Source organism: Pristiophorus japonicus, chromosome 9 (genome assembly GCF_044704955.1).
Source record: "Pristiophorus japonicus isolate sPriJap1 chromosome 9, sPriJap1.hap1, whole genome shotgun sequence".
Lineage (NCBI taxonomy): Eukaryota > Metazoa > Chordata > Chondrichthyes > Pristiophoridae > Pristiophorus > Pristiophorus japonicus.
This window is the reverse complement of record NC_091985.1, coordinates 186,397,990-186,419,671: the sequence shown is the minus strand read 5'-3', so window position 1 is coordinate 186,419,671 and position 21,682 is coordinate 186,397,990. Positions and strand designations below refer to the sequence as shown.

The following is a 21,682-nucleotide window of genomic DNA, read 5'->3' as shown; positions in this document are numbered from 1 at the left end:
CAGAATCCAACCCCTGCAGTCACTTGTGAACTCGCTGGTGACTCCACAGGTGGGATGACTGAGTGAATTCCTTCCCACATTCAGAGCACGTGAACGGCCTCTCCCCAGTGTGAACTGGCTGGTGCGCCAGGAGATACTGTTTGCTTTTAAAACTCTTCTCACAGGCAGAACATTTAAACGGCCTCCCCCCAGTGTGAGCTCGCTGGTGTGTCAGCAGGTCGGATGACTGAGTGAATCCCTTCCCACACTCAGAGCAGGTGAACGGCCTCTCCCCATTGTGAACTCGCTGGTGTGTCCGCAGGTTGGATGACTGAGTGAATCTCTTCCCACAGTCGGAGCAGAAGAACGGCCCCTCCCCAGTGTGAACTCGCTGGTGTTTCAGCATGTTTGATGACCAAGTGAATCCCTTCCCACATTCTGAGCAGGTGAACGGCCTCTCCCCAGTGTGAACTCGCTGGTGTGCCAGCAGGTCGAAAGATGTAGTGAATCCCTTCCCACAGTCGGAGCAGATGAACGGCCTCTCCCCAGTGTGAACGCGCTGGTATCTCAGCAGGTGCGATAACCAAATGATTCCGTTCCCACAGTTGGAGCAGATGAACGGCCTCTCACCAGTGTGAAATCGTCGATGTGTTTCTAGCTGGGATGGGTAGTTGAATCGTTTCCCACAGTCCCCACATTTAAATGGTTTCTCCCCAGTGTGACTGCGCTCGCGTCTCTCCAGGTTGGATGATTGGCTGAAGCCTTGTCCACACTCGGAGCACATGTACTGTTTCTTCCTGCTGTGAATGGCGCCTTCTGCTTCCATGCTCAAAAGCTGATGATATTCCAGTCCGGTGTATCTAGTGACTCTGTCAGATCTTGAGGTGATGTTTGGTTTGAGCTTAAAGTCTACAAATCCTCCCCTTTTAACACTCTGTAAAGTGAATTTCAAACAGGAAAAAGTGAGTGTGAGAGAGAAATCAAAGGCAAAAATCAAAAAGGGCCACATTACCACAAAATTCTAAAATGTTAAAAAAACAAGCCTGAAGGCTCTGTGTCTCAATGCAAGGAGCATTCGTAATAAGGTGGATGAATTAACTGCGCAGATAGATATATATTAACAGTAATTGGGATTACAGAGACATGGCTCCAGGGTGACCAAGGCTAGGAATTCAATATTCAGGAAGGATAGACAGAAAGGAAAAGGAGGTGGGGTAGCGTTGCTGGTTAAAGAGGAGATTAACGCAATAGTAAGGAAGGACATTAGCTTGGATGTTGTGGAATCTGTATGGGTCGAGCTTCGGAACACCAAAGGGCAGAAAACGTGAGTGGGAGTTGTTTTCCGACCACCAAATAGTAGTAGTGAGGTTGGGGATGGCATCAAACAGCAAATTAGCAATGCGTGCAATAAAGGTACAGCAGTTATCATAGGTGACTTTAACCTATATATAGATTGGGCTAACCAAACTGGTAGCAATACGGTGGAGGAGAATTTCCTGGCATATATAAGGGATGGTTTTCAAGACCAATATGTCGAGGAACCAACCAGAGAGCTAGCCATCCTAGACTGGGTGTTGTGTAATGAGAGAGGATTAATTAGCAATCTTGTTGTGCGAGGCCCCTTGGGAAAGAGTGACCATAATATGGTAGAATTCTTCATTAAGATGGAGAGTGACACAGTTAATTCAGAGACTAGGCTCCTGAAATTAAAGAAAGGTAACTTTGATGGTATGAGATGTGAATTGGCTAGTATAGACTGGCGAATTATACTTAAAGGGTTAACGGTGGATAGGCAATAGCAGATATTTAAATATCACATGGATGAACTTCAACAATTGGACATCCCTGTCTGGTGTAAAAATAACACGGGGAAAGTGGCTCAACCGTGGCTAACAAGAGAAATTAGGAAAAGTGTTGAATCTAAGGAAGAGGCATATAAATTGGCCAGAAAAAGCAGCAAACCTGAGGACTGGAAGAGATTTAGAATTTAGCATCGGAGGACAAAGGGTTTAATTAGGAGGGGGAAATTAGAGTACGAGAGTAAGCTTGCAGGGAACATAAAAACTGACTGCAAAAGCTTCTATAGATATGTGAAGAGAAAAGGATTAGCGAAGACAAATGTAAGTCCCTTGCAGTCAGAATCAGGTTAATTTATAATGGGGAACAACGAAATGGCAGACCAATTGAACAAATACTTTGGTTCTGTCTTCAGTAAGGAAGACACAAATAACCTTCCGGAAATACTAGGGCACCGAGGGTCCAGCGAGAAGGAGGAACTGAAGGAAATCCTTATTAGTAAGGAAATTGTGTTAGGGAAATTGATGGCATTGAAGGCCGATAAATCCCTAGGGCCTGATAGTCTGCATGCTAGAGTACTTAAGGAAGTGGCCCAGAAATAGTGGATGCCTTGGTGGTCATTTTCCAACATTCTATGGACTCTGGATCAGGCCCAAGTCAGCATGGATTTATGAAAGGGAAATCATACTTGACAAATCTTCTAGAGTCTTTTGAGGATGTAACTAGTAAAGTGGACAAGGGAGAACCAGTGGATGTGGTGTATTTGGACTTTCAAATGGCTTTTGACAAGGTCCCACACAAGAGAGTAGTGTGCAAAATTAAAGCATATGGTTTTGGGGGTAATGTATTGACGTAGATAGAGAATTGGTTGGCAGTTAGGAAGCAAACAGTAGGAATAAACAGGTCCTTTTCAGAATGGCAGGCAGTGACTAGTGGAGGCCTGCAAGTTTCAGTGCTGGGACCCCAGCTATTTACAAGATACATTAATGATTTGGACAAAGAAATTGAATGTAATATCCCCAGGTTTGCAGATGACACTAAGCTGAGTGGCAGCGTGAGCTGTGATGAGGATGCTAAGTGGCTGCACAGTGACTTAGACAGGTTAGGTGAGTGGACAAATGCATGGCAGATGCAGTATAATGTAGATAAATGTGAGGTTATCTACTTTGGTGGTAAAAACAGGAAAGCAAAATATTATCTGAATGGTGACAGATTAGGAAAAGGGGAGGTGCAACGAGACTTGAGTCTCATGGTACATCAGTTATTTAAAGTTGGCATGCAGGTACAGCAGGTGGTGAAGAAGGCAAAGACATGTTGGCCTTCATAGCGAGAGAATTTGTGTATTGGAACAGAAAGGACTTACTACAGTTGTACAGACCTTGGTGAGGCCACACCTTGAATACTGTGTTCAGTTTTGGTCTACTAATCTGAAGAAGGACATTCTTGCTTATGAGGGAGTGCAGCGAAGGTTCACCAGATTGATTCCCGCGATGGCAGCAGTGACATATGAAGAAAGACTGGACCGATTAGGCTTATATTCATTGGAATTTAGAAGAATGAGAGGGGATCTCATAGAAACATAAAATTCTGAAGGATTGAACAGATTAGATGCAGGAAGAATGTTCCCGATGTTGGGGAAGTCTTGAACCAAGGGTCACAGTCTATGGATAAGGGGTAAGCCATTTAGGACTGAGATGAGGAGACACTTCTTCACCCAGAGATTTGTAAATCTGTGGAATCTTCTACCACAGAAAATTGTTGAGGTCAGTTCGTTAGATATATTCAAAAGGGAGTTAGATGTGGCCTTTACGGCTAAAGGGATCAAGGGGTATGGAGAGAAAGCAAGAATGGGGTACTGAAGTTGCATGATCAGCCAGGATCATATTGAATGGTGGTGCAGGCTCGAAGGGCTGAATGGCCTACTCATGAACCTATTTTCTATGTTTCTATAACAGAAAGGCAGGTTGTGAAATTGAGCTTAATGAATCTGGTCATTTGTGGGGCAGGAACGAGAAAAAAGTGACCTGGAAAGCTGCCGGATTGCTGCAAAAGCACATCTGGGTCACTGCTGTCCTTCAGGAAGGAAACCCAACTCCCTTGACAGTTCCACATAGGAAATTGTTGGTCCAACTGGGCCAAGAAATACTGCGGGTGAAACTCAGCAGCTTCTCCCCACTCTCCACTCCAGCTCAAACTGATGCAGCAAACAGACCCACACAGAAAGCCAGGGAGGGACTTCCACACCCAGAGCCCAGCTTGATACAAAGCGGCTGGGAATTGCTGGGTCTCTGCATAAATGCAAGTTGTTGTTTTCATGGAGTGGGGGAGGGGCTTCCCCCGGGGTTTGCTGGTGCTGAGTCTGGAGACTCTGATTTGGGGCCCGGGAGCCGCACTCGGCATTGCCCGGGGGCCCCCCGGGAGCCACACTCGGCGTTGCCCGGGGGCCCCCCCGGAAGCCGCACTCGGCGTTGCCCGGGGCCGAGAGCCGCACTCGGCGTTGCCCGGGGCCCGAGAGCCGCACTCGACGTTGCCCGGGGCCCACGAGCCGCACTCGGCGTTGCCCGTGGCCCCGAGAGCCGCACTCGATGAAAAGGGAGGCAGACAAAAGCAGGAAATTATACATTAGTTAGCCTAACACCTGTGGTTTGGAAAATGTTAGAGACCATTATTAAACAAGCAGTAGCAGGACATTTGGTAAAGCATAATTCAGTCAGGCAGAGTCAGCATCGATTCATGAGGGGGAAGTCATGTTTGACGAATTTGCTGGAATTCTTTGAGGATGTAACGAAGAGGGTGGATAAAGTGCATTTGGATGTATTTGGACTTCCAGAAGGCATTTGACAAGGTGCCACATTAAAGGGTTCTGCACAAGATAAAAGTTCACAGTGTTGGGGTTATATATTAGCATGGATTAAGGATTGGGTAACGAACAAAAAAAAAAGAGAGACGGGATCAATGGTTCATTCACGGTTTGGCAATCAGAAACTACTGGGGTGCCGCAGAGATCAGTGCTGGGACCCCAACTATTTACGTCGCCAAGTTTGCTGACGATACAAAGATGGGAGGAAAAGCAATGTTTGAGGAGGACACAAAGAATTTGCAAAAGGACACAGATAGGCTCAGTGAGTGGGCATAAATTTGACAGATGGAGTATAATGTTGGAAAGTGTGAGGTCATGCACTTTGGCAGAAAAAAAATCAAGGAGCAAGTTATTATTTAAATGGAGAAAGATTGCAAAGTGCTGCAGTGCAGCGGGACCTGGGGATACTTGTGGATGACACACAAAAGGTTAGTATGCAGGTACAGCAAGTGATCAAGAAGGCCAATGGAATCTTGGCCTTTATTGCAAAGGGGATGAAAGCAGGGAAGTCTGGCTACAGTTATACAGGTTATTTGTGAGGCCACACCTGGAATACTGCATGCAGTTTTGGTTTCCATATTTATGAAAAGATATACTTGCTTTGGAGGCAGTTCAGAGAAGGTTCACTCGGTTGATTCCGGAGGTGAGGGAAATTGTGTTAGGGAAATTGATGGGATTGAAGGCCGATTAATCCCCATGGCCTGATAGGCTGCATCTCAGAGTACATCAGGAAGTGGCCCTAGAAATAGTGGATGCATTCGTGATAATTTTCCAACAGTCTGTCGATCCTGGATTAGTTCCTATGGACTGGAGGGTAGCTAATGTAACATCACTTTTTAAAAAGGGAGGGAGGGAGAAAACGGGCAATTATAGACCGGTTAGCCTGACATCAGTAGCGGGGAAAATTTTGGAATCAATTATTAAGGATCAAATAGCAGTGCATTTGGAAAGCAGTGACAGGATCAGTCCAAGTCAGCATTGATTTATGAATGGGAAATCATGCTTGACAAATCTTCTGGAATTTTTCGAGGATGTAACTAGCAGAGTGGACAAGGGAGAGCCAGTGGATGTGGTGTATTTGGACTTTCAAAAGGCTTTTGACAAGGTCCCACACAAGAGATTGGTGTGCAAAATTAAAGCACATGGTATTGGGGGTAATGTACTGACGTGGATAGAGAACTGATTGGCAGACAGGAAGCAGAGAGTCGGGATAAATGGGTCATTTTCAGAATAGCAGGCAGTGATTGTGAAGTGCCGCAGGGCACAGTGCTGGGAATCCAGCTCTTTACAATATACATGAATTATTTAGATGAAGGAATTGAGTGTAATATCTCCAAGTTTGCAGATGACACTAAATTGGGTGGCGGTGTGAGCTGTGAGGATGACGCTAAGAGGCTGCAGGGTGACTTGGACAGGTTAAGTGATTGGATAAATTCATGGCAGATGCAGTATAATGTGGATAAATGTGAGGTTATGCACTTTGGGAGAGAAACACGAAGGCAGAATAATATCTGAATGGTGACAGATTAGGAAAAGGGGAGGTGCAACGAGACCTGGGTGTCATGAAAGATCAGTCATTGAAAGTTGGCATGCAGGTACAGCAGGCAGTGAAGAAGGCAAATGGTATGTTGGTCTTCCTAGCTAGGGGATTTGAGTATCGGAGCAGGGAGGTCTTACTGCAGTTGTACAGGGCCTTGGTGAGGCCTCATCTGGAATATTGTGTTCAATTTTGGTCTCCTAATCTGAGGAAGGGCGTTCTTGCTGTTGAGGGAGTACAACGAAGGTTCACCAGATTGATTCCCGGGATGGTTGGACTGACATATGAGGAGAGACTGGATCAAATGGGCTTTTATACACTGGAGTTTAGAAGGATGCGAGGGGATCTCATAGAAACATATAAGATTATGACGGGACTAGACAGATTAGATGCGGGAAGAATGTTCCCAATGTTGGGGAAGTTCAGAACCAGGGGGCACAGTCTAAAAATAAGGGGTAGGCCATTTAGGACTGAGATGAGGAGAAACTTCTGCACTCAGAGAGTTGTTAACCTGTGGAATTCCCTGCCGCAGAGAGTTGTTGATGCCAGTTCATCGGATATATTCAAAGGGAGTTAGATATGGCCCTTACGGCTAAAGTGATCAAGGGGTATGGAGAGAAAGCAAGAAAGGGGTACTGAACGAATGATCAGCCATAATCTTATTGAATGGTGGTGCAGGTTTGAAGGGCCGAATGGCCTACTCCTGCACCTATTTTCTATGTTTTCTACATTTGACTGATGAGGAAAGGTTGAGGAGGTTGGGCCTCTACTCATTGGAATTCAGAAGAATGAGAGGTGATTTATCAAAACGTATATTATTGTAAGGGGACTTGACGCGGTGGATGCAGAGAGCATGTTTCCATTGATAAGAGAGACTAGAACTAGGGGGAATAATCTTAGAAGGGGCCGTCCATTTAAAACTGAGATTAGGAGGAATTTCTTCTCTCACAGGGTTGTAAATCTGTGGAATTCGCTTCGTCAGTGAGCTGTGGAAGCTGGGACATTGAATACATTTAAGACACAGGTAGACAGTTTCTTAACCAATAAGGGATAAGGGGTTATGGGGAGCCAGTAGGGAAGTGGAACAGAGTCGATGATGAGATCCGCCATGATCGTACTAAATGGCGAAGTTGTCTCCGCAAGATCCTGCAAATCCCCTGGGAGGACAGGCATACCAACATCAGTGTCCTCATCCAGGCTAACATCTCCAGCATTGAAGCACTGACCACACTCGATCAGCTTCGCTGGGCAGGCCACATAGTTCGCATGCCAAGTAAATCCTCTACGCGGAGCTCCTTCATGGCAAACGAGCCAAAGGTGGGCAGCGGAAACGTTACAAGGACATCCTCAAAGCCGCCCTGGTATAATGCGACATCACCACTGACACCTGGGAGTGCCTGGCCAAAGAGCGCCCTAGGTGGAGAACGTGCATCCGGGAGTGCGTTGAGCTCTCTGAATCTCAACGGCGAGAGCGTGATGAGGTCAAGTGCTGGCAGCGGAAGGAGTGTGCGGCAAACCATGCCTACCCACCCTGTCCCTCGTCTAATGTCTGTCCCACCTGTGACAGAGGCTGTGGCTCTCGTATTGGACTGTTCAGCAACCAAAGGACCCACTTCAGGAGTGGAAGCAAGTCTTCCTTGATTCCGAGGGACTGCGTCTGATGAAATGGCGAAGCAGGCTCGAGGGGCTGTATGGCCTACTCCTGCTCCTATTTCTTATGTTCTTATATTGTGGGTGTCTGGTATGGGAGTGTGGATTTGACTCTGTATCTGTCCATCTCTTGTATGTGAATGAGGGTTTTACACTGTATGTCAATTTCTGATACGAGAGCGTGGGTTTTATCCTGTACTTGTCAATTTCTGGTAATTGCCTGTGGGTTTCATTCTGTCTCTTTCCATTCATGGTGCGTGTCTTGTGCTGTATCTGTCCATTTCTTATGTGAATGTGAGCTCTACTCCATACCCGTTATTCTTCAGTATAGAAACATTGAAATTTACAGCGCAGAAGGACGCCATTTCGGCCCATCATGTCCACGCCGGCCAATAAAGAGCCGCACGGCCCTTGGTCAGCAGCCCAAAAGGTTATATATAAACCTATGAACAATGACGGAAAGGAAAATAGCAACCAGTCCGCCTTACACAACTGCAACACCTCTTATACTGAAACATTCTACACTCGACACCTAGCGAAGCCGTGTGATCTCCTGGGAGAGGCAAAAACCAGATAAAAACCCAGGCCAATTTAGGGAGAAAAAATCTGGAAAAATTCCTCTCCGACCCATCCAGGTAATCGAAACACTGGCCGTATCCGATTCCCTGCAGTACTTACCATTATATCTGCGCCGGCCAACAAAAGGTCATCCAGTCGAATCTCAATGACCAGCCCTAGGTCTGTAACCCTGCAGGTTACGGCACTTTAAGTGCCCATCCAGCCATCTCTTAAAAGTGGTGAGGGTTTCTGCATCCAGCACTCTTCAGGTCAGCGAGTTCCAGATCCCCACAACACTCTGCGTAAAGAAGCTCCCCACCCCTCCCCCCACCTTAAATCCCCTCTAAACCTTCCACTAACCACTTTAAAACTATGCCCCCTTATAATACCCTCATAAAAGACCCCTCCACCAATGGAAACAGACCCTTACTATCCACTATATCCAGGCCCCTCAATATTTTGTACACCTCAATGAGGTCTCCTCTCAACCTCCTCTGTTCCAATGAGAACAAATACAGCCTCTCCAATCTGTCCTCATAACTAAGATTCTCCATTGCAGGCAACATCCATGTAAATCTCCACTGCACCCTCTCTAGTGCAATCACATCGTTCCTATAATGCGGCGACCAGAACTGCACGCAGTACTCCAGCTGTGGCCTAACCAAAGTATTATACAATTTAAGCATAACCTCCCTGCTCTTATATTCTATGCCTCGGCCAATAAATGCAAGCATTCCGTAGGCTTTCTTAATCACTTTATCCTCCTGGCCTGCTATTTTCAGGGATCTGTGGACAAGCACTCCAAGGTCCCTTTGTTCATCTACACTATTAAGCAGCCAACGGCTTTAATGTGTATACCCATTCCTTATTTTCCCTCCCAAAGTGCATCACCTCACACTTCTCTGAATTAAATTCCATTTGCCACTACTCTGCCCACCTGACCAGTAGATTGATATCCTTCTGCAGCACATGACTTTCCTCTTCATTATCAACCACACAGCCAATTTTAGTGTCATCTGCAAACTTCTTAATCATACTCCCTATAATCAAATCTAAATCATTGCACAAAAAGCAAGGGATCCAGTACTGAGCCTTGCAGAACCCCCATCCTTCCAGTTACAAAAACATCCATCAATCATTACCCTTTGCTTCCTACCTCCAACCCAATTTTGGATCCAACTTACCACTTGGCCCTGGATCCCATGGGCTTTAATCTTCCTGATCAGTCCACCATGTGGGACCTTATCAAAAGTTTTGCTAAAGTCCATATATTGTACGTATGTTAGTATTGTTTTGTAAATTTTTGTTATGGAGGTGAGTGTTTACCCTGTATCTGTCGGTCTCTGGTAAATGAGTCTGAGTTTTACTCTGTATCTATCTGTCTCTGGTATGTGAGTGTGGGCCTTTCTCTGCATCTCCATTTCTGTTATGGGGGTCTGGGTTTTATTCTGTACCTGTCAAGTTCTGATGTGTGATTGTGGGCCTTACTCTGTGCCTGCCAGTTCCTGCTGAATTGAGAGTGGGCTTTCTATTGTACCTGTCAGTTTCTGGTATGGAAGATGGATCTTTACCCTGTACCTGTCAATTACTGGTAAGTGAGTATCTGTCAATTTATGTGATGGTAATATGGATTTTAATATTTCAGCCTCTGATGTGTGAGTGTGGGTTTTATACTGTATCTCTCATACCGGATATGCAAGTGTGTGTATTTTTCTGTACCTGTCAGGTATTGGTATGTGTGATGAGGTTTAATCTGTGCTTCTCAGTTTCTGGTACGTTAGTCTGGGTTTAAACTGTAACTATTTGTTCCTGCTATGTGATTGTATGTTTTAGACAGTACCTGTCAGTTCCTGCTATGTGAGTGTGGAATTTACTCTGTATCTGCCAGTCTCTGCTATGTGAATGTGAGAATAAATTTTACTTTTTACCTGTATTTCTCGGATATGTGAGTGAAGATTTTGCCTTCTACCTGTCATTTTTCTGATGTGTGCATGTGGGTTTTACTCTGCCCATATCAGTTTCTGCGATACAAGTAACAATTTTACTTACTGCCTTTCAGTTTTCCAATATGTGCACATGGGATTTACACTTTACCTGTCACTCTGGTATGCAAGTGCAGATTTTATTCTGTAACTGTCACTTTCATATATGTGGGTGTGTGTTGTATACTGTATCTGTCAGTCTATGGTACGGGAATGTGGGTTGTATACTGCACCTGTCATCTTCTGGTATGTTCGGGGGTTTAAATACTGAATCCATCAGATTCTGAAACATGAATATGGCTTTTGCTCTGTACCCATCAGCTTCTGATATGCGAGTGTGGTTCATACTATCTGGTTGACATTTTTTCTGATCGGTAATTGTGTATTTTATTCTCCACCTGCCAGTTTCTGGCAAGTGAGTGTGGGTGTTTCATGTACCTGTCAATGTGATCTGTTTCAATGGTGAAACAGCATCTGATTCTGCTGCTCCATGTGGCTGTAAGATTCACAATGTAACTCTGCCACTTCGGATCAATGTGGGACTGACAGCTTCTGCTGCCTGTGACAATAGGATTGAGGCCAGTTCTGTGTCTCTGCACTCTGTAAGTGATAATCTACTTACTGTGTGTGAGAAGGAGCTGTCTGCTCTGTGTTCCGGGTGGAGGAGGAAAGCTCACATTTTTCTGGCTGGTTGAAGAATTTTGCTCTGAGAATAATAATACAAGAACAATATTAGTTCTAAGATATGGATGCTGGGTAAATACACCGCCATTGAAAGGCCACGTTAGTGAAATGAGGAGGATTTATTGTGATTGAAAGGGAGCATTAGAGGGAGCAGAGTGCGGCGGCCCGGCCAGGAAATCCGCGCGGTCGAGGCCTGCAAGATCATCAGCAGGCCGCGGCCATCAGAGGAAGCAGCGTGTGGCGGCATACCACTGCAGGAGGGCGACGGCTGCGATGTCAGGTCGCTGACTGCAATGCGGGCAGGAACAGCAGGTGGGGCGAAGGAGCAAGAGTTGGTAGAAGGAAGTGACCGGGGCCCAGTAGAGACGAAGGCCCAGGGGCAGCACGGGCCAGCCCGCCTTGCTACATGTGTGCGCACTCGGTCCGTGCAGCAGAGCTGGTCTCCAATCGTCTTGGTTAACCCTTGCCACTGGACTAAGACCTAGCTCTGTCAAGCCGGTGTGGTGGCTGGTGTGCAACGGCCACCACACGTTACAAAAATTCAAGCACAGGCATCTTCCACCCTCCAAGATGTAGATCGGGATTTGGAATATTAGGTCCTTCATTGAAACAGCTGTGAACTTGGTGGCGTGGAAGCAAGTCATCCTCGCTTTGAGGGACTGCCTATGATGATGACTGGGATTGCATTGGGCACTGAACCATGTTCATTCTGATAGTTAGACTTTGTTTCTGCTGCTCGACATAACTCCGAGACCTCAGCTGGAGATTAATGTTCTCTATAAATATTGAATAAATCAGCTTGTTTCAAGCATTCTGTGTCGAATATTTGATTTCTCCATAATAAAAGGAGACTAATTAATGTTACCTCCCCTTCCATTTTATGCCTTTTCTTCGTCTAGAATATTTCACTTCTCTCGCAGTTAATTTTTTCCCACATCAAATCCAAAGCTTTTTTCGTTTCAGTATACGGCTTGTGGGTGTCATCGACTGAACCGGAGTGTCTCACTTTACAGTCATTTGATGTACCATTTAACCAAAACTTGAAAGAACCACCTTGCGTAAGACTGGAAATCTGCTAATTTTCAGTATTGTTTAAAGATTTTTGAATGTAGTTAGTAGAACTCCGCACTGTTCTGATCTTTGAAATTGTCTTTTCTAATTTTGATGGGTTAGATGATTATAATTACTTATTACTAACATGCCTTGCAGTATTTCTTGCATCAAAATAATTTTTCAAATATTTCCTTTATGAGGTCTTTAGCTCCTCCACTCATCTCTGTTTCCTCTTGTGGGGGAATCTAGAACTAGGTGGAATAGTCTGAGATTAGGGGTTCGCCCATTTAAAATGAAAATGAAGAGGAATTTCCCCTGAGGGTAGTGATTTTTTGAAATTCTCTACCCCAGACAGCAGTGGAGGATGGATCATTGAATATATCTAAGTTGGAGATAGACTGATTTTTGAAAGATAGGGGAGTCAAGATTTATGGGGAGAGCAGGGAAGTGGAATTGTGGCCAAGATCATATCAGCCAAGATCATATCAGCTAAGATCAGATCATCGATGATATTATTGAATGGCGGAGCAGGCTCAAGGGGCCAGATGGCCTACTTTTGCTCCTATTTCTTCTGCTCCTAGTCTTGGTAAGGGCTGGGTTTAGATGTAGGTTTAGATTTTAGTGGTTGTGGTTTGTGGTTAGTTTTTAGGATTGGAATTGTGGTTGGAGTAGTCAATCGAATATTTGGGTTCGGATATAGTGATTAACTTTGAAAGCACTATTGGCAATATAAGTGTCATTGGACGTGCCCTTGTCCATTTCATGTTTTTAACCTCTCAAAGACGAGTCACAAAACAGCTCACAAAGTGTTCATTCAAGGAACCTTCTTTACTACGCAAACCTAATTTCCTCTCTTCTTCCACATCTCTACATTTCTCACAGAGAAATAAATGAGTGACATTAGATTTGGCGATTTTGGGACAAGAACAGATGGATACAATTGTTGCAATGATTATATCTAATCATGAGCCTGCCTGAAAAGAGCTTCTGACAATAATCTGTCACCAGGCCCCACCAGTCACCATCTGATTCCACCATCATATCTTCATTCATTACCCACCCTTCGCCCTAACTAGAGCTCCTTTCACCAGCATGACCATTCCCGATACTGAGGCTCTCTAATTCCCGAGCACAGCATAAACAACGGCATGGACTGGTTCATCCGAATGGTCCATTTCTGTGCCTTATATGCTGTGTATTTTTGTAGTCTCAGTCTAAGTGGTCCCTGGATTTTATGACTCGGTGTTACTGCTCCCTGGATTTGTTGTCACGGTATTAGTAATCCGTCAATTGGTGTGAGGATGTAATTAATCATGGATTTGATGTCTCATTGTAACTGGTCCCTGGATTTGGTAGTTACAGTATGTGTCCCTGGATTTGTTGCCTCAGTGTAAGTGGTCCTTGTATTTCGTGTTACAGTATGTGTCCCTGGATTAGATGCCTCAGTGTAAGCGGTCCCTGGATTTGGTGTTAAAGTATGTGTCCCTGGATTTGAAGCCTCAGTGTAAGGGGTCCCTGGATTTGATGTCACAATGTAAGTGGATCCTGGATTTGGTGTCAACAGTACCTCATACCTGGGAATGAGGGGAAACCCGCAGCCCAGCAACGCAATCAGCACAGAATGATCCCACACAAATCTATTCTCAATTAACACTACCCACATTAATTCATCACAAACAGTCAGTGCCTGGAAGGAACTGCAACCCCACTTCTAACATCAGTGAAACACACGATACAAAACATTTTAAAGGAAAAATAAACCCCATCATAGTTCAACAGAGGCGATTAATGGGCAGTAAATCAACCTCACTCATACACCTCCTTCACCCCTGTTCTCGAACAACCCCTCCCCAATTAATCTTTGATCACTACTCTCGACCCCCTCACCCAACTCCTCTATCATCCGATTTCTCTCAAACCCTCACCCCAACTCCTCTTTCACCCCTACTCTCCAAACCTCTCACCCCAATATCTCCTTCACCCCGACTCTCCAAACCCTTCACCCCAACATCTCCTTTTCTCCTACTCTCCAAACACTTCACCCCAACATCTCCTTCACCCCCACTCTCAAAACCCTACACCCCAACATCTCCTTCACCCCTACTCTCCAAAACCTCACCCCAACATCTCCTTCACCGCTACTCTCCATACCCCTCACCCCAACATCTCCTTCACCCCTACTCTCCAAACCCTTCACCCCAACATCTCCTTCACCCCTACTCTCTAACCCCTCACCCCAACATCATTTCCAGCTCACATGGTTGGGTTCAGTTCTGCACCCGCTGTGGGCAAAGTGAGAATAAAATCAATGAGCTGATGATTTTCCCTGCTGTTTACTGGGCCTTATGTGTGGCCTAATAGTGTGAGCCCGGGCTGGCGCAATAGGCTGAGACCGGGTTGGCGCAATAGGGTGAGCCTGTGCTGGCCCAATAGGGTGAGCCTGCGTTGGCCCAATAGAGTGAGCATCTGCTGGCTCAATAGGGTGAGCCTGAACTGGCCAAAAAGGGTGAGCCTGGAATGGCCCAATAGGATGAGACCATGCTGGCCCGATAAGGTGAGACCCGGGCTGGATCAATATGGTGAGGCCCGGGCTGGCTCAATAGCATGAGTCTCGGGCTGGCTCAATAGCGTGAGTCCCGGGCTGGCTCAATATGGTGAGGCCCAGGCTGGCCCAATAGGGTGAGCCTGTGCTGCCCAGGGTCACCAGACTACAAGCAGCACAACAAGGCTCCCTTTCAGGGGTCACTGTGCTGGGCACAAACATCTGTCCAATCAAACTGACAGAGACTCTGAAGCCCGTCCATTTTTGTCCCTGTCCAAAAGACCGCGCATGCGCTGCAAGACCCATCTTGACCAAGATGGCGGCCGGTGAGCTCTCTGCCCCGCAAAACAGTTTCCGCCACGAAAGGCGCCAAGAAAGTAATCACGAAACCCCACTGAATAGCGGCAAGAAGCGCAGAAAGTCGAGGAAGGAGAGTTACTCCATCTACATCTAAAAAGTGATGAAGCAGGTTCACCCCGACACCGGCATCTCCTCCAAGGCCATGGGCATCATGAACTCGGCTGTGAACGATATTTTGGAGTGCATAGCGGGTGAGACTTCCCGCCTGGCTTATTGCAACTAGCGCTGCACCATCAGCTCCAGGGAGATCCAGACGGCCGTGCGCCTGCTGCTGCCCGGGGAGCTGGCCAAGCACACCGTGTCGGAAGGGACAAATGTGGTGACCAAGATTACCAGCTCTAAGTGAATCTGCGCGCTGTCCTGAGAGAAAAACCCAGACACAACGGCTCTTTTAAGAGCCACCCACAACCTCTCTGAATGAGATGAACAAACGCATCACCCTTTGGACTCAAATCACTAATTATTTCCTGAAAAAGTGTGTGCGAACCTTTGCACTTCGAGCTGCAGATTTCGTTTAGAATTCTCCGATAAGCAGCTTCACTGTCCGGTTCGACCTCAGTGTCGCTGGAATTTCCCGCCCACAAATTACAAACACGGTCCCTGCTCGCTGTTTCCCTTTGCTCTCAGACCCGTTCATTTACACCGCCTGCCGAATTAAGAGCTTGGTTAGGGGCTGAGACTCGGGTTTCAATCACACATTCTCTCTTGCAAGCTCTTTTCAAGTTTATTTTTCAATTCCTGTTGCCGGTCAGTCCGTTTATTAACCCGACACTCCCCGTAGTGTAACAATCCAGAATGGGAGTTTTTACAGAGACCAGAACCTGGACAGTTTGAACACTCTGTCCCTCTTCTCTTTTCACAGAGGGACTCCCAGTTCTGGTCTCACTGCCGCCTTTGCGGGGGATCGATCGATAATCTATGAAAACCAACTTTTACAAAGATTGAGTTGGAATGTATCTCGTTACAGAATCAGTGGCGATTGATTATCCCCCGTTACAGACAATTTGAAATAGAATTTAATCTTGACTGTAACAGCCTGTGATATGTGGAATAAGACAAAATAAATTAAAACGTGTTGGCAAATCTTTGACTAATGGTGAATTTATTAACATAATCCGCTAGTTTTAAAATTATTGGCGTGGGTTTTGAATTAAAAAGTCATTATTCTGACTGTTGGAGACAGTAACTTCGGCCTTACTTTCAGTGGTGGGCTGAACAGACTGTGATTGGTTATTGGAAAAGACCAATGAAATGCACCACAGAGCAACCAATTACAAATTCGCTCCCTGCATTCTCCAGACACACACACACACACAAAAAGACAGATGTGGGAGGACTTTCTCATTCTTTCTCTGAACCCGTCGATTGTGAAAATGTCTCGAAGAAGAAAAAGTGACGGTACAGATCGGACCAAGACCAAGTCTCCTCCTTCTGGGCCGGAGTGCAGTTCCCTGTGGGCCGTGTTCACAGGCTCCTGCGGAAGGGGAACTACGCTGAGCATAACTTAACATAAGAACATAATAATTAAGAACACGAGTAGGCCATCTAGCCCCTCGAGCCTGCTCCGCCATTCAATAAGATCATGGCTGATCTGGTCGTGGACTCAGCTCCACTTACCCGCCCGCTCCCTGTAACCCTTAATTTCCTTATTGGTTAAAAACCTATCTATCTGTGACTTGAATACATTCAATGAGCTTGCCTCAACTGCTTCCTTGGGCAGAGTATTCCACAGATTCACCACCCTCTGGGAGAAGAAATTCCTTCTCAACTCCGTTTTAAATTGGCTCCCCCGTATTTTGAGGCTGTGCCCCTAGTTCTAGTCTCCCCGACCAGTGGAAACAACCTCTCCGCCTCTATCTTGTCTATCCCATTCATTATTTTAAATGTTTCGATAAGATCACCCCTCATCCTTCTGAACTGCAACAGTAAAGACCCAGTCTACTCAATCGATCATCATAAGGTAACCCCCTCATCTCCGGAATCAGCCTAATGAATCGTCTCTGTACCCCCGCCAAAGCTAGTATATCCTTCCTTAATTAAGGTGACCCAAACTGCACGCAGTACTCCAGGTGCGGCCTTATCAGCGGGTGGGTGCCGGAGCCCCGGTCTACATGGCTGCTGTGCTCGAGTATCTGACCGCTGAAATCTTGGAGCTGGCCGGCAACGCGGCCCGCAACAAGAAGAAGACCCGCATCATCCCCAGACACCCGCAGCTGGCCATCGGCAACAAGGAGGAGCTCAACAAGCTGCTGAGAAAAATAACCATCGCTCACGGCGGGGCACTGCCTAATATCCAGGCTGTGCTGCTGCCCAAGAAAACCACCAGTGCGTCTAAGCGCAAGTAAAGCGGACATGATTTAATCTAATAACCCAAAGGCACTTTTCAGAGCCACCCACAGTTTCTGTGACAGGACTGGTTACTGTCCTATGGATCACAATTAACATTGAATCTCTGCAATTAAGCTGTTAGTTTGCTGATCAGAAATGACCCTCAGACATTCTTGGTTATAAACTGGTCACTGTCGACGAACAGTGCAACAGGTTTGCTGTTATAAGATCCTACTGCAAGGTACCATAAATCATTTCAGGTCTGCGAGGCGTGCTAAATTTAGTTTGATTGCGATGGCGGTGAATCGAAGCTTGGAAGGCAGCTCACCACTCACGATACACCATCGCTCACATATCTTCACATTTTATAAAGTGACAGGAATCCCAATCTCACATTCCAGAAACTGACAGTTGCAGAATAAAACCCACACTGTCATATCCAACACTGACATGTGCAGAATAAAACCTGAACTCACACAACGGAAGCCAACAGGTACAGAATCAATCACATACTCACATACCAGAAACTGACAGGCACTGATTCAAATCCACACTTACCGACCTGGGGCTGATATGATAAGAGTAAAACCCACAATCACACATCAGAAGCTGAAATATAGAATACATCCACATTCACATATTAGAAAAATGATATGCACACAACAGAGAAATGACAGGTACAAAATAAAATCCACATTTACAAAAGAACATGAGGAATTAGAGCAGGAGCAAAGGTCCAGTAATGCTCCAATGACCCACCCATGACCAGTGCTCTGTACATAGAGAAGCGCAGAGTTTGGACAGAGCACGATGGTGGTATAGTGGTGAACAGAGCTGTCTTCCAAACACCTGTCTCGGGTTCGATACCTGCCATTGCAACCAGGCTGGTTTTAAATATAATGGTCACACGATGGTGATTTTGAACCAAACTAAGTGCCTTCCAGCAGGATGATGTCGCACAAATTAATCAAAAGACCGTGCAACTTTAAAAATTTACAAAAAATATTCCTCATATCTGTTGATTATTTTTTCAGCTAAAAGGGCTTTAAACTAATAAATGGGGTGTGGGCTCATCCTAAGCAAGTTAACTATTCAGAGTAACCATTTTTAATTGGAGGGAAAGTGTTCAAGCATCGTGCTTCGATTCTGATTACTGAACATAGTATTTGTCCCACTTAAGAGCCACAAGACCTAGTTAGTCGTAAATACAACACATCTCGTGTAGGCGATGGTGGTATAGCGGTGAGCATAGCTGCCTTCCAAGCAATCAACCAGGGTTCGATTCCTGGTCATCTTCAACCGCTGTCACATTAATACCCCTGTCAGGTCAGAAATGATTTATGTGAGTTTGTAACAGTGGCCCCAGGGGGAGATCGTCGGAGCTCCACGTGTTTCTTCTCGGCACCACGTCCATGGAATGATTCTGGCAGAGGGCGGGGCTTGTCGCATGTCTGTCAAAGAAGTGCGGGGGGCGGGGCTTCACAGATGCCTGTCTTACAATTATTTGCATTGCACTTTGTTTGACAATGAAATGAATGTTGACGAACATCATTCATGTGATTCCCCCATGGAATTAAAACGGACTTGAACCAACAAATGAATTCTCAGTCAGAAACGTTGGGCCCATCAATCGCTCATTCCCATTGAACTGGGTTCTTAACATCCGTTTATATTCGGCTCACACAACGTGTTCACTGAAGGCCGGTCTCACGTTCAGGTTCCATCTGTTTTGCATTTCTCTGAAGTAAGTCTCTCTCGATATTGAACCATTGATGGGAATATCCGCTGACAGCAAACCTGTGGCAGTGTTTGGTGATCTAGATTTCTACATGTTCGACAGAGAGTTACATGTTTATAACCGAGATCAGGAAACGCTCAGCTTCATTGCCGAAATTCAATACGTTAAATTAGATCTGGGATAATTATGATCCATATATCCACGGACAAATGAGAACCATCGAACGTTAAGCATCCCTTTCAGATACTGCGGGTGGCTCTGAAAAGAGCTGTTCGGTTCTTAAATTACATCCTATCCGTTTACTTGCTCATGGACGCACTGGTGGTTTTCTTGGGCAGCAGCACAGCCTGGAAATTAGGCAGCACCCCGCCCTCAGCGATGGTCACCTATCCCAGCAGCTTGTTCAGCTCCTGGTCGTTGCGGATGGCCAGCTGCAGGTGTCTGGGGATGATGCGGGTCTTCTTGTTGTCGCGTTGCCAGCCAGCTCCAGGATTTCAGCGGTCAGATACTCAAACACAGCAGCCATGTAGACTGGGACTCCGGCACCCACCTGCTCAGCGTCGTTCCGTTTCCGCAGGAGCCTGTGAACACGGCTCACAGGGAACAGCATTCCGGCCCGGGAGGAGCGAGATTTGGCCTTGGCCGGAGCTTTACCGCCGCTTTTTCCTCTTCCAGACATTTCCACAATCGACACATTCAGAGAAAGAATGAGAAACTCCTCCCACATCTGCCTTTTTCCCTTCTGGAGGAATGCAGGGAGCGAATTTGTAATTGGGCGCTTTGTGGTGAATTTCATTGGTCTTTTCCGATGTCCAATCAAAGTCTTTGTAGCCCGCCAAGGAATCCAGGGATGAAATTACTCTTCTGAAAAGTCAGTCCTCCAACGATTCAGAACGTCAAAAATCCTCCAATAATTGTTAAAATTGCGGATTATGTTAAAAACTTCAACATTAGCCAAAAATTTCCAAATACGTTTTGTTTCCTTTTATCATATTCCATATTTCTCGAGCAAGTTCCAATCTGTTACAATCAGGATTAAATTCAGGTTCAGTTTTAAACTGAATCACCAATGATTCTGTAACGGCACACATTCCAGCCCAAGCTTTGTAAAACTGGGTATTCCTAGATTATAGAGTATTGGCTAACGAACAGAAAACAGAGCGTTGGGATAAATGGTTCATTCTCGGGTTGGCAATCAGTAACTAGCAGAGATCAGTGCTGGGACCTCAACTATTTACAATCTATATTAACGACTTGGAAGAAGGGACCGAGTGTAACTTAACCAAGTTTGCTGACGATATCAAAATGGGAGCAAAAGCAATGTGTGTAGGATCCAAATAATCTGCAAAAGGACATTAGCAGGCTAAGTGAGTGGCAAAACTTTGGCAGATGCAGTATAATGTTGGAAATTGTGAGGTCATGCACTTTGGCAGAAAAAATCTAAGAGCAAGTTATTATTTAAATGGAGAAAGATAGCAAAATGCCGTAGTACAGCGGAATCTGGGGGTACTTGTGCGTGAAACACAAAAGGATAGTATGCAGGTACAGCAAGTGATCAGGGAGGCCAATGGTATCTTGACCTTTATGGCAAAGGGGATGGAGAATAGAAGCTGCGAAGTTTTGCTACAGCTATATAAGGTATTGGTGAGGCCACACCTGGAATACTGCGTGCAGCTTTCGTTTCCATATTTACGAAAGGGTATACTTGCCTTTGGGGGGCAGTTCAGAGAAGGTTCACTAGGTTGATTCCGGAGATGAGGGGGTTGACATGAGAAAAGGTTGAGTAGGTTGGGCCTCTGCTCAATGGAATTCAGTAGAATGAGAGGTGATCTTATCGAAATGTATAATATTTTGAGGGGATTTGACAAGGTGGATGCAGAGAGGATGCAGAGAGTGCATCATCTTAGAATAAGGGGCCACCCATTTAAAGCAGGGCTGAGGAGACATTTCTTCTTTTGGAGGGTTGTAAAGCTGTGGAATTCGTTGTTTCAGAGAGCTGTGGAAGCTGGGACATTGAATAAATTGAAGACATTAATAGACAGTTTCTTAAATGATAAGAGGATGAGGGGTTATGGCGAACGGGCGGGGAAGTGGTGCTGAGTCCATGATCAGATCAGCCATGATCTTAATGAATGGCAGAGCAGGATCGAGTGGCCGTATGGCCTCCTCCTGCTCCGAATTCTTTTGTTCTTATTATCGATCGATCCCCCGCACAGGCAGCAGTGAGACCAGAACTGGGAGTCCTTCTGTGAAAACCGAAGAAGGACAGAGTGTTCAGACTGCTCCCGTTTTGCTCTCTGTAAGATCTTCCATTCTGGGTTGTTACACTCGGACTCTCAGGTTAATAAACGGTTTGACCACGAACTAGAACTTTTTTTCAATTGGAAAGGCCACGAAAGGGAATGCGGTGGCTAATATGTGAGTCTCAGCCCTAAAACAAGCCCTTCATTTGTCGGCAGGTGCCATAAATCAACGGGTGATAGCAAAGAGAAAGAGCAACCAGGTACCGTGTTTGTAGTTTGGCGGGAAATTCAATCGCGATGCTACGGACGAACTGGACAGTGAAGCTGCTTATCTGAGAAATCAAAACTAAATCTATAGTTGGAACTTCAAA

General features: G+C 45.7%; 1 protein-coding gene across 1 annotated transcript; it reads right to left on the bottom strand.

The window, feature by feature from the left end:
• Positions 1-19: 19 nt before the first annotated feature.
• Positions 20-19,747, bottom strand: LOC139273994 (zinc finger protein 79-like). Its single transcript, XM_070891058.1, has 3 exons — positions 19,619-19,747; positions 17,889-17,939; positions 20-913 (listed from the first exon to the last, which is right to left on the bottom strand). Exons 1-3 carry the CDS (start codon positions 19,745-19,747, stop codon positions 20-22), a joined length of 1,074 nt encoding a protein of 357 aa, XP_070747159.1.
• Positions 19,748-21,682: the final 1,935 nt, after the last annotated feature.